Source organism: Gymnoscopelus braueri, assembly GCF_963280865.1.
Source record: "Gymnoscopelus braueri genome assembly, chromosome: 17".
NCBI classification, from domain to species: domain Eukaryota; kingdom Metazoa; phylum Chordata; class Actinopteri; order Myctophiformes; family Myctophidae; genus Gymnoscopelus; species Gymnoscopelus braueri.
The window spans coordinates 33,143,125-33,156,032 of NC_137617.1; the positions used below are offsets into that span (position 1 = coordinate 33,143,125).

The 12,908-nt window shown below is 43.3% G+C and overlaps 1 protein-coding gene across 1 annotated transcript in view; it reads right to left on the reverse strand.

Annotated features, from left to right (window-relative positions):
- The window catches only part of LOC308104600 (shisa family member 6), a gene marked incomplete at both ends in the record, with an annotated part of 67,122 nt that extends 60,027 nt beyond the window's left edge, over positions 1-7,095 (reverse strand). The window contains 2 exons of the mRNA XM_080455049.1: positions 2,764-2,924; positions 6,539-7,095. Coding sequence (XP_080311175.1) covers positions 2,764-2,924; positions 6,539-7,095 — 718 coding nt within the window. The remainder of the gene's footprint in view (positions 1-2,763; positions 2,925-6,538) is intronic.
- Positions 7,096-12,908: the final 5,813 nt, after the last annotated feature.

Sequence of the window (12,908 nt, forward strand, 5' to 3'; positions counted from 1 at the left end):
GTGGGTAAGTCATGGCAGGAAATACACAAGAGCACACACACACGCGATACAAAGAACACACACACACGCACACACAAGGCTATGAGCCCAAAAGTAGCCCGTGGTCATGTCAAAGTAGGCCAAATAGCCGTAATTGTTATGTTATTGTCAGGGTATTTAATTGTGCAGAGCCACTGACCTTTACGCTTATAGGGGTTGATTGTTTAAGCTCACTGGAGTAGTTATGCTCTAAAAGACGCTGAGAGCAGTCGAGGCCTTTTAAGAGACAGCAGGGAATTGCCAGGAACCAACATAGCCATATTCTTATGCCACTTCGCCGTGTTTTTCAATTGAAAAAGGGTCATTTTCGTTGAGCGAGTGTTGTTTGGGTCAAGTGGACACGGTCAACAAAGTATGAATTATCTCTTACACTCCTGATGCACTACGTCAAGCACCATGCATCACAATCCTATTCACATTTTCTTTGGTACATGGGATTGGGAGTATTTAAAAGAATTTCAGATACAAAACCAAGCAATACTTCCAAAAGAAAGAAAAACACCGAAAAATTAATCCAAAAAAAGAAGAAAAAGACAAATCTTTGCCTGTGGTGTAAGGTAAATAAATCAACTTCATGTGTGGAGCGCTGTGGGCCAAACTGCATTACTCATGGAAACCAGTTTATTGTTTACTTTTACCACCGGCAAACTCTGCTGAAGGCACCTAACTCAAGGTCCTCTCCTTGTTGTGGCTGCAGGGAGCACTATGTTTACACTCCGACCTAAACGAGGATCTGAGCCTGGCAACAATGCAGAGTGGATGGGAATAAAAATAGCAGTCCTTGTGCCGATATCATATTATGCTGTCTGCACCGTTTTTTGCTCAGGGCCGGGTTTTTCTTTTTTTTCCCCTGTTTCAGAGAGAATATATCATTCTCAAAATGCAGAGAAGAGTTTTGCAATGCACCAGGGAGAGCACCATACAGTTACCAAGGTCTGCATTCAGAAACAGTCCACAGGTAAGTTTAGGATTATGTCTAAATTAAGCTGCGGAAAGGAGAAATGCTTTGGCAAAGAGGTTGCTATTCCTGGCCCTGCAGCAAGTAGCCGGGCAAACGGGTGTTATTCCAACTCTTAACTCGGGTCGATAGGGTGCTTGTGGGCCCTTTGCCCACTCACTTTATGAGGTCTCTCTACCTGATTTAAGACCGTCTCCAAAAAGAAAAAAAGGCTAGGGAAGTGAAGTGCCATTCCCCTCCACAACGGTTCCAACCGAGAGCCCCACTCCTCAGGAGAACTGCATGCCCGAACTGTGCCAAATGTGCATTTGTGCGCACATGAATATGCATTTTCTATGTGAGTGAGTGGGCTCCCTCTCTCACTGCAATACCGTTGAGTCTGTCAGGCCATGGAATGGCACTCCCAATTTACACACACACATTACCCACGCTTTTCGCTTCTCTGGCTGTCACTGCCTTTCATGTACAAACCCCCGTTAGGACTGCCAGGGTCCCTGATGAAGGGGTTGCTTGGCTTGGATGGACTCGGGTGTTGAACAGAGTCGAGCCAGGCCGAGTTATGTTTCTCTTGAACTGAGCTGTGATCATGTGCGCGCGGGCAAATATCCAGAGTCAAGCAGAGAGAGAGAGACACAGAGAGGCAGATAAGAGTGATGCCCGCCCTCTACTGAGGATTGAATACACACAAGGTCATGCAGAACAGTCTTGCACACACAGCAGTGTGAGGCACGTCCCCTGCATGGCTGCACAGTCAAAATTAACACTCTGGATTGTACCGTGTGGCTGCTTGGCCCGGATTAAGAATAGATTGATATGGTGAGCCAGGTGAACATGTTGCACTTGCCAACAACATACTGTATGCTGAACGTCAAGGTAGAAAGGGTAGGCACTTAGATCTCCGCTTTTCCCCATTTCTCTCACTGTCCATTGTCTGTGCCTTTCTCTATCTGATAAGGATAAAACCAGCTCTGCCCTGGAAACAGTCCGTGCCCATGTGACTCTTTTCTCTTTTCTTTCCCTGTTTTTTTTCCCCCTCTGCAGAGAGAGGCTGCATTTCAGATTTATACCCCCTGTCTGCTCTCTGAATCGCGGGGTTGAATCATGCCGTGTGCATCGAGAGCTGTGCTGCGCGCCTGGGAGTGAGCTCTGGCGGATTCACCCACTGAGCAACTGAGAGGCCATCACTTCCATGCTGTCAGAGACGGCAGGGCTGCGTTACCTCGCCAGCCCATAATTATCTCCGCTAGCGGGGCCCCTCTCTTTTCCCTCTATCTTTATCTCTCTTGCGCCGCGCTTTCCCCCCTCAAATCGCGTGATTACTGGATGTTAACATAGCAGATTACTCTGCTGAAACAGTGTGCACAGCAGATATGGACTGTATGCATGCATACACAGCTGTACACACACAAAACACCCTCTCTCTCTCTCTCTCTCACACACACACACACACACACACACACACACACACACACACACACACACACACACACACACACACACACACACACACACACACACACACACACACACACACACACACACATTCAAAGCTCCGGGCGGAAAACTAGCAAAAGACAACTCAAACCTTGATTGACACACTGACTGAGGATTATGCAGTACGTAGGCACACAAAGGAATGCACATAAAAGTTACTTGCAGCTAGGCTGAAGACCATTCCACAACTCGCCACGAAGCAAAAAGGTTTTTTATGGAATGCTGCAGGCATCTTGAGAATTCATTGGAGAGACATGAGAGATCTCACTCACCATGGTTGGACTTGGAGGTGTGAACAGGAGTGTAGTGGTTCTTGGACGACGTTCTGACGGGCGTGTTGTCTTTCGGGGAGCCATTCATAGCTGCAAAGTTCTCACAGTCGTACTGCGAGATGGGAATGGGCCCCTGCTGCCTCAGAATGTCCGCAAGGGCCCTGCATGGGAACACAGCAAAAACATTAAGTAAGAAATTATGTTCCATGGAGAAAAAGGATCTTAAAGTGTACATTTTTTTTGTATGATAAGCATCTTTGTAAGAGTTAATGAAATTATGTGATGACGCCTTGCTTTCTACACACGTTGATGGCTCCAGGATGGTTTTTAACCAAATATTGTGTTATAACAAACGGGTAGGGGTTGATTTGTTTTTCTGCGAATATGACAGTTCTCTTGCAAGAGAAAACAGCATTGGGTTTATGATTATCTAGAGTAATTGGGTTGAATACGAATGCTTTTCAGACCGCACCAGGTGCATATGGAAGTGTGATGAAGCCCTCAAGGGGGCAGAGGAGAAGTGAAGGAAAACCAAGCATGATGAAAGAAAAGCAAAAAAAAAAAGAATGTTTATTTGCTTTTCTCTGGCGTCACTCCTGATGAGGAAATCAAATTATCTGTGTTTCTGCTGCAGGGACGCAATACGCTTGTATGACAAATGTTTCAGCAGCTTAACCTTTGCAACAAATGTATATATTTTCTTGTTTGGCTTGGTCCCTTATGCGTTTTGGCTGTGCGTTCTGTAATTGAATTCGTTCTGTGGCGGCTGAGTTGTATGACCTTAATAAAACGCCCGACCTTACTGTTATCCATTACTCACCGTCTTAAGATCACTCAAGTGTTGAATTAAGCACCCAATATAAAAGAAAAACTATTTAATCTAGAGGAAATAATATGTGTCAGCGTTTGTTCACTGATGTGGCCTACAGCGTACAACATGTGTTGTCCAGCCATGTATGATAACCCTCATATGGCGAGGTCCCCGGCCCCGAGGGGAGAGTGGCAAACAGCCCAGGAATCTATATACAATATCTACAGTATAGATGGTATCTCTATGTCTTTTAACCCATTAAGACCTGAGGCCTATTCTACAAATGTCTTCTAAATCCTGCAAAACTGTTTTCTGAAAAGCGTATATTGCAGTGGTTCTCAAATGTTTTCATGTCCCCCAACATTATATTGTATTTGGCTGCGGACCCCCATCTCAAAAATATTTTGTTCCAGGGACCTCCAGGAGCAAAGATATTTGATTTAAAATGTTTGCTTTAAAAAAAGATATATATTCAAAGATTTGCACACATTTTCAAAAAATAGTAGATCTACAAGCTCATAGAGTGGCACAAAGTGACGTGCTATGAGCTTGTAGATCTGCTATTTTTGAAAAGCCAAAGTATAAAATAATGGTTACGGTTGTTAAAATGAATGACACAGACGCCTTCCCGGTTTTAATGGCTTAAGCATTCCAATCCCAATCTAGCATGCACGCACACGCACACACACACACACACACACACACACACACACACACACACACACACACACACACACACACACACCAGAATGCCATAGAGTATGTGTTGATGTGCAGTGGGTGGCAGAGGAGAGGATGGGGGAGTAGACGAGTGCATATTAAAGCTTCAATCAGTAACTTTCATGATTCCGCCTGGGATTCGAACCTATACGTCTCCTGAATGAGCAGCCAAATTTCTGCCACTCATCCAAGGGCAAATCCCCACTTGGCCATGGGGGAGATATTGCGCGTACAAGCTTCAGGCAGTATTACTTGTCAACCACAAGGGTCCACCTTGTGAACCACCTCCAACCACTGCAGATGTAGCTATATTATATGAACATACTCTACCATACAGATTGGTTAACATAACATTTGGTTTATTAAAATAAGTTCTGATTGTATCTTTGACTCTGTGAAGTCAGGTACACGGTCAAATCCTCAGTGATACTTGACCTCTGAGTGTAGGAAATGTTTTAGATTCTCACACTCTCTGAGTTCTAAAAGGGTAAATTGACGCTGAGTATTGTGTGCAGTGTGTACCTTGACCTGCTGTGTGTTTCATGATCCAAATGTACACAACATGCATCTTTAGTGTGTCTGGGCTATTGCTTGTTTCATTTTCAAAGAGGGGGCCATTTTAATCTCAACATCCTCCATTAACTCATGAGAAATGTACTCTTACAGGTCCATTTTGACACCCTCGGGTAAACTACGAGACTGAGGACTTAGATGTGAAGTCATGCATTCATGTGATATTGATTAAAAACACAATTAGACAGATTACAATATAAAGCGGATACAAAACAACACATCATTATGTGACATGAGGCATCAGTCTTTCTTTATCTCTCTGACAAACACGTACACACTTTATACGACACCACACAGTGAAATATTCAGGATTAATTTAATTTAACTGAGTATATGTATAAAATGACCCAAGGGGTTATTTTTAAGCCCTCTGTTAAAGGTGCAATCAGTAGGTTTCATGTCCGACCCAGGATTTAACCACTTCCTGTGAGGAAGCAGATCGACAAGCTCACAACGTGACGCGCTGCGTCGCATTGTGAGCTTGTCGATCGGCTATTTTCAGCGAAAGCTTTCCCCACAACAACAGAAAACAGAAAAGACACTAGTATTGAGCCCTGAGGGACTCTGGTTACCCATGTGGGGTTTAAGTGGTTAAACACTGCATGGTTTCCCATGTGGGAGACCAAACTTCTACCTTAGACAGTATCTAAAAAATATTTGGCCTGGGGAGATTTTGCACTTATGAGCTTCATGCAGTACTACCTGTCAACCAGTCAGTGTCCTATACCCAACACCAGGGGTCTGTAAATGTCTCAATGGAACAGTAGGGAGATCACCTCTGACACTGTACATTATTTCACACACTCTATACAATACAGATTGGTTAAAATGTTCATTTTATTCTTTGAAATAAGTTTTGGATTCCAGTTTCAAAATAATCGTTACTGTGCCAGCACACCAAAAATCACTTTGATATTATTTCCCTTTGAACATTTTCTGCAATTATTTTGGGCTTTTGGAGGAAGCTACACAGAGGGGACTCGATGTCCCCCTATCTGCTGTGAATCTAATGGAATGCGAGCTGAAAGGCATTGTGGGTATCAGTTTTGGCTTTAGATGATCATCTGTTAATTAATTTCAGCACATTGTGGGAGACAAACCTCAGCATGACATTAAGCCCCTTTGGTGATGGTTCCTCTGCATTTAGACAACCTTCAATGCACCACTACCATTCTGGAGGCATATTATTCACTGCACCCTAGTGTGTGAAATGGAGTTCATGTCATCGCATGAGTCATGGCTGTCGATGGCACCAGTCGTGGCCTGTGACCCGTGTCCGCCGATAGCATTCTAAGCCCGCCCATGCTCTGTCAATATGTGCCCATGTGTTCAGGCCAAGGTTATACAAGAAAGATGGAGCTCTCTTGGTGGGTTTCCGCATACTGTATCTATACAGCACATTGTGTAGGATGGACAGTTACACAGTAAAATCATCCATGTTAATCTAACTCTGAGAATGTAACCAAATGTACCAGTAGTGGTCCATTTGTACACTTTCAGACTTACAAATGGATAAATTAACAGTGAGTATTTTACTGCAGATATTTCTCTGTTATCATGACTTTTAGGCAGATATTTTAAAAAGCAGGTGCACAGGATCAGGCCACTTGTTTTTGACATAATTTGGACAAAGTGCACACAATAGAGTAAATATAGCTGCCACAGACTTACCTATGAATATTCATTTCTTGAGGCGGCTCCGTGGCTTTGTCGTAGGCAACTTTGGCCGACACTCCCAGCACTATGATAAAGGCTATGATCCCACAGGTGATGTAGACGGCCGTGTTCGTCTGATCCATGCTCGGGTCGTACGTCTCGCCCGTCGGGACGGGCGACGGGGACACGGTCTTCACCCAGTCCGGCGTGTGGTAGTTCTTGCAGGCCTGCTGGTCCAGGCGGTCCTTTTTGTACTCGCAGCAGAAGCGCAGGTAGCAGGTCCCGCAGCAAAAGCGGTGGTTCGTGTTGTTGCACTCGAACATCTTGTCGTACGCTCCGCTCACGTCGTAGTAGCCCAGGCAGGTGTCGTGGTTGCTGACGACCGGCGGCGGGAGCTGCAGGGTCTTCTGCGGGACGGCCGTGGGGACCACCGCGGTGGCGTTGACTTCTTTAGGCTTGGAGTTCTTCTTGGGCACCCCCTTCCCCTTCTTGTTGCCCCCCGTACTAGCGGCGCTCAAAACGCTCATTGGGTCCAGGTATATGAGCAGGAGCAAAAGGTGCCTTATCCCCATGGTGTGATTAACTTGTCAACTGTATAAAGGTGTCTTGGGGTGTGGAAGGGGGGGGTTCAGTCCTCTGTGGTTTTCGTCACCCTGGCGTCCCCTGCCAGCCCGGTCTCTGGTGCCTTTATCATCATCATACTGGATACAACAGCGGGTATTATTGCCGACGCCATTTGTGGTGGTCAAGCAGCTCAGATCGTGATATTGTTCAAAAGGCGATGGCAGTGGAACAGCATGTTCTGTCAATGGCTGTGCGTGCGTGTGAGAGCACCGTGCGCTTTCCTCTGGGTGAGGGGTGCTGAACTGGACCGACGCTATCCAAGGTGCTGATTCTTTCCTCTGGGCGAGGGAGTGCTGAACTGGACCGACGCTATCCAAGGTGCTGATTCTTTCCTCTGGGGTGAGGGAGTGCTGAACTGGACTTGTCGCTGTCCGAGGTTCTGATTCTGGAGACAGTGCTGGGAATCTGCTCCTTACATCTTGTTCAAGTAAAAAGTTCTGCTGGAGCAGAGAAACACACGAAGCGGTTCATTAAACATGATCCTCACGTAAGGACTGGGAGTAGTGCGCATTTACTGCGAATGTAATAAAAACACAACCTCTCTATAGGACTACTGCTCCGTGTGCGTGTCTCCTGCGCACGCTAAAACACATTTGGTGCTCGTTTACAAACAAATTGTCTTCTCTTTTTTTTTCGTCGGTTATGTTTGTCACGACCGATATGTTTGTCACGACGTAAACTTCATAAAAAGGTTAGTTCATTGGCTCACATGCAAATAGGCTATGGTAAAGCTTCGAATTGTGCATTTGTCCATGTTTCTACAGGCTTTATGCTTCAAATCCTATAACGTCGATCACAATAGCCAAAGCAATATTGACAATTTGGACGGGAGATATATAATTTTAAAATACATTGGTCCAGATATCATCATATAGGGGTAAAAAAAAAAAAACAACAACTGATATGATCCTATATATATTATTGACGTTGATGTCCATGTGTGTCCGGCCGGGTGAGTAATAACGCTGCAGAATTCATCCTACCTCTGTTCAGACTCCCGCTGACGAGTTGCTCTCTCTCTGGCTCTCCGAAAGTGAGGAGAATATCAGAGCTCTGACCGAAACCCCTCTCTCTTCTACTTCGTCTCCCTCCCCATCCACTCCTTACATCACTTTAATGCTGGCGTCACAACTCAGCCAAAGATCGGTAAATTGCATTCTCTCCCTCACAGTCTGCCTGGTTATTGGCATTAACACTTCTAAATTAAATGCCCGCACGGCACTCTGTCTGCATAGAACAGTTGCTGCCTATATAGCCCTATACCAGTGGTTCCCAACCTGTGGGTCGGGACCCCCAGGGGGGTCCCCACGGGATTTTGAGGGGGGGCTCCGAGAAGAGAGTTTAATGACAATTTAAGGATCTTTTAAGACATTTTTAATACCTAAAATAATTACTGCATCAAAAGTAATGAACGAACTATACTATAAAAACGGGTCAAACATTGACCAAATTGTCAAATCATATAAGAAAGAGGCAAACAAAATAAAAAAAAATAGCCGATCTACAAGATCACAAAGCCTCTTGTTGTGAGGCGTTGTGAGCTTGTATATCAGCTATTTTCACAATATTTATCTGTATAGAACTTAGTCAAACTAAATGTAATGCCTTGCCTCTTACAATTCCAAGTGCTTGTCAGGGTGGGGGGTGAGTCCCTGCAGTTCAAATAGGATCATTTTGGGCCGTCACGGCTTGAAAAGGTTGAAAACCACTGGCCTATACGAGTGGAACTTGAGATTTGTGCAGCAATTTGTGACCTCTGTCTTTGCGTTTAAAGGCTTGCGTTCAGCCCCCGAACAATCTATTATCACACAGTTCCACATGAACTTTTTAGAATGATAATCGTTCGGGCACGTTTTCATTTTCTCTGCCACGGGCTTGCACTATCGTTTCAGGATAGGATGAAACATGAATTGATTTCTTAATCTCCTTTAATACAGTCTTTCAGACAATACAATCCCTAAATAAATATTTGCCAGTAGCCAAGCCTCTACCAGCGGTGGTGTGTGTGGAATTGGCAGGGCTAAATTACCGCTGAATGTTTTCCACTCTGCTGCACCAAACCGAGCCAAGTCGTGCACGACTGTCTGCACCACAGGACTCTGGCCATAGTTATCTATTCGTTGTGAATTAATTAACTAGTAGGGATACAGTACGTGTGCAGAATGTCTGAAGAATGGTCAATTGTCAATTGATATGAACATTCACACAATGTAACAAATGGGCTCTATGCACAGCAGCCATAATGTGAAGAAATTCACAGGTGTTGCCAATGATACTAATGAAGGCTCTGTTCCATTCTGGTCAAACAGAGTCAGGGTGCTGATGATGTTGTGCACGTTGGCTCACTGGAAACACTCTGCAACACCAGTGGGTCTAAAATTGGGGTTCAGGGATCCTTGAGGGGTTTCCAAATGGACCCTTACGGGTGTGTAACTCTGAGAGTGTACAAATGGAACCAAATGGACCCGTAAGCCTGTATCCTATGTTGCTGGTGGAGCATTGGTTGACATCTTGTGTTCACAATGTGTGTCATAGTGATGCTTTGTGAGCATGTAGATCTACTAAAAATCCAATAATAATAATCTCTTTGAAAAAGCTTTAAATGTTTCAGCTATAATCATATGCCAAAAACAGTGTTGATGTGGTAAGAAAAAAGGGGGGGATAAGGGACAAAACAATGTCAAAGACTGTTGGTGTCCATCATTAGCAATGTGGGTCAAAGTCTTGTAGGTTCAAGACAGCAGTATCACAGTCCTCCTCAGTAGGCTACAGTGTTGTCATTTTCTCTGGTTGGTTCAAAAGAGGAGGGACAGGGGTGCTCACAAAGAGCTGACCAACATTATTTGCTCATGTGACATCTGCAGTATCAGACCATCCTCCTCAAACTCAAGTATGAAATACTGGGGGCTAGGCTGGATTCTTTTCCTGAGCCTGGCACTTTTTACTGTTGTCATCCTTTTATGTCTCGCAACCATCTCTACCCCCAACCCCGCACTGAAGGAAATAGTAGAAAGGTGGAATGCCAGTTCTCATTAGAGGAGGGAGTTTGAAAAATTTCCATGACAAGAAAAGTCAGGGAAGTAACTCTTTGCAGTCATCTTCTCCCACAATCAGCATTTGTGTGCCTGGAGTAAAAAGATATACCTATTGAAAGTGTCAACCCCTCCTGGTGAACATACACTCTAAAATCCTGAATGTTACGTTAACTCTGAGTGTGTCGAAATGGACCCTTACTGATCCATTTTACACACACTCAGAGCTTTTGCAGTGCATCCTTGTGATGGAGCATTCAAGCATATAGGCATTCACCTTATCAGCATAAAACTGACTTACTGGCTCACCTTAGTGGTTAGGTAATGGATAGACACAATTGAAGGTCTTATGTTCATCTTAAGGAAAATAATGGCACTGTTGTGCAGCAGTCAGGTTGCAGGAGTGACACCGGCAAGTGGCAATTACTTGTTACTTATTTCTCACACATCAGGGGAACAGGATGCCACTGGACATCAAATTAACCCAAACAAATAAACCTTATACAAGGGTTGTCTAAATCTACAGTAGCTATCTAAGAAAACATAGATAGATAGGTAAAGTAAAGCCAGAACAATGATAGTGCAGTGAGTCCCAAGCATTTTCATGTCAAGGACGTCCAAATTGATTTATTTGCCCATGGACCCCCATCTGGAAAGATTTTGTGCCATGGGCCTCCATAAGAAAATCTTCAAAATGATTCCAAAATGTTCCCAATTTAAAAAAAAAATTCTAAATGTTTTGAAAATAGCAAATTTGCAAGATAACATTTTGTGTGTTGCATTGTGAGCTTTTCCTCATCTTTTGCTGTGGAATGCACTCCCCAATACTATATCAGAGAAGCCCCCACCAATCCAATCCTTCAAAACCGCTCTCAAAACCCACCTCTTCAATATGACTTTCCTCAGCTAACTGCACTCCCCCTGTTTTACCCATGGGAACAAAGAACAGGACGCGGAAAAGAAAACAAAGAAAGCTAATACTTGCACACACAGTCTGCTGGAATGCAACAGGTGTGGTGTATGGATTCTTCTGGGATGCAGTACCAAATAACTTTTTTAAAGACCTTTCTGTAAACATTAGGGGTGTGCCGATATATCGTCCCGCGATATATCGCGATACGTTTTCGTGACGATATGTATGGTTTTTTTTTTTTTTTACAATAATAATAATCAGGCATGCAAACAGCCCCGAGGTGAAAAGGGTGACAACATGTTTTTTTTTTTTCGGGTCAGGTGTCACACTATTGCCCTATTTGGATTCAAAACGGCTATTGTAGCTGAAAAGCTACAAGTTCGCATATCTGAATAATGCAAAAACAGAATTATTTGTTTGCATTTGCTTTTTTTCTCCCCCATATATTTTTCATAATAAAAAAAGTGCGTATCGTATCGAAATCGTATCGAAGTTGTGAGCCAAATATCGTATCGTATCGTTTGGTGAAATTAGTGTACGGCGTCGGCACACCCCTAGTAAACATTCATTATCCTAGCATTCAAGGAATGAATGAATCATCTTCTTACATTTTCTTAGATAACACACAGACATAAGGAAGAAACAACTGTCAAGCTAAAATCTAAATGTATAATAAAAAACAATAAAAACTAATTAAATAAATTGAGACAATAAAGTATGCAAGGAAATAAGCATGGATAAGAGATGCAATACAATCTAAGAAAAGCCCTTGAGATAGAAGTATAGGTTTTACGAAGTGATTTAAAAGGGGATATTGAGGATATTGCTAAATAGTATGCAGTATATATGCTACAAAGACAGTATAGTTTGACATACAGTAACAAGGTTAGAAAAATACGTTTATCATAAATATCCCTTTTGTTTTTATGTCTTTTCTTCCAATCATTGTGGGTACACACACAGGAGGAAAAAAAGAGTATGATGACATTTACAGCAGAATCTCACGCCAACAACATTCTGCTGATTGGAAGGCTAGGAAGCAGTTGCTTAGTAACCACTTTTTTACAATGCCATGCCATCCATACTTGTTGTGATGAAAAATGTAAACTCCCCCACTACTGAAGTGTTCCTTGGGATTTAACATGAGCAATTGATGGGCTCTGAGAGTTATGAATTGGGGCAAACACACATACGTATTACGCACACACACACACACACACACACACACACACACACACACACACACACACACACACACACACACACACACACACACACACACACACACACACACACACACACACACACACACACACACACACACACACGTACAGACACACACACACACACACACACACACACACACACACACACACACACACACACACACACACACACACACACACACACACATACAGTACACAGTACACACGATTGATAAATTGTTTATTTATAAGCATAAGGCTATGATTTGGACTCAGTATCACATCTGTTTGTGACCAGCTGTTGTTCTATGAATGTTTCCAACCCATTTCAGGCCCTACAATAAACATGACTACTGAGACATTCTACATATAGATGCATGTATATAGACAACAAGCTATATAGACAGACCAGTGAGACCCAAAAGAGAAACCCAAACTAGTGAAAATAGCAATGTGGATTAATATGGATTTTCTTTAAAACATTTTTTAATGTTTAATTATTTTGGAAAATGTCTGTATTCCTTTTTCATTTATGTTTTTTGTTTTTAAATGTAGGAAAAGAAAAATAAGGGATATTTACTCACGACCCATAAAAATTGGCCTTGCGACCC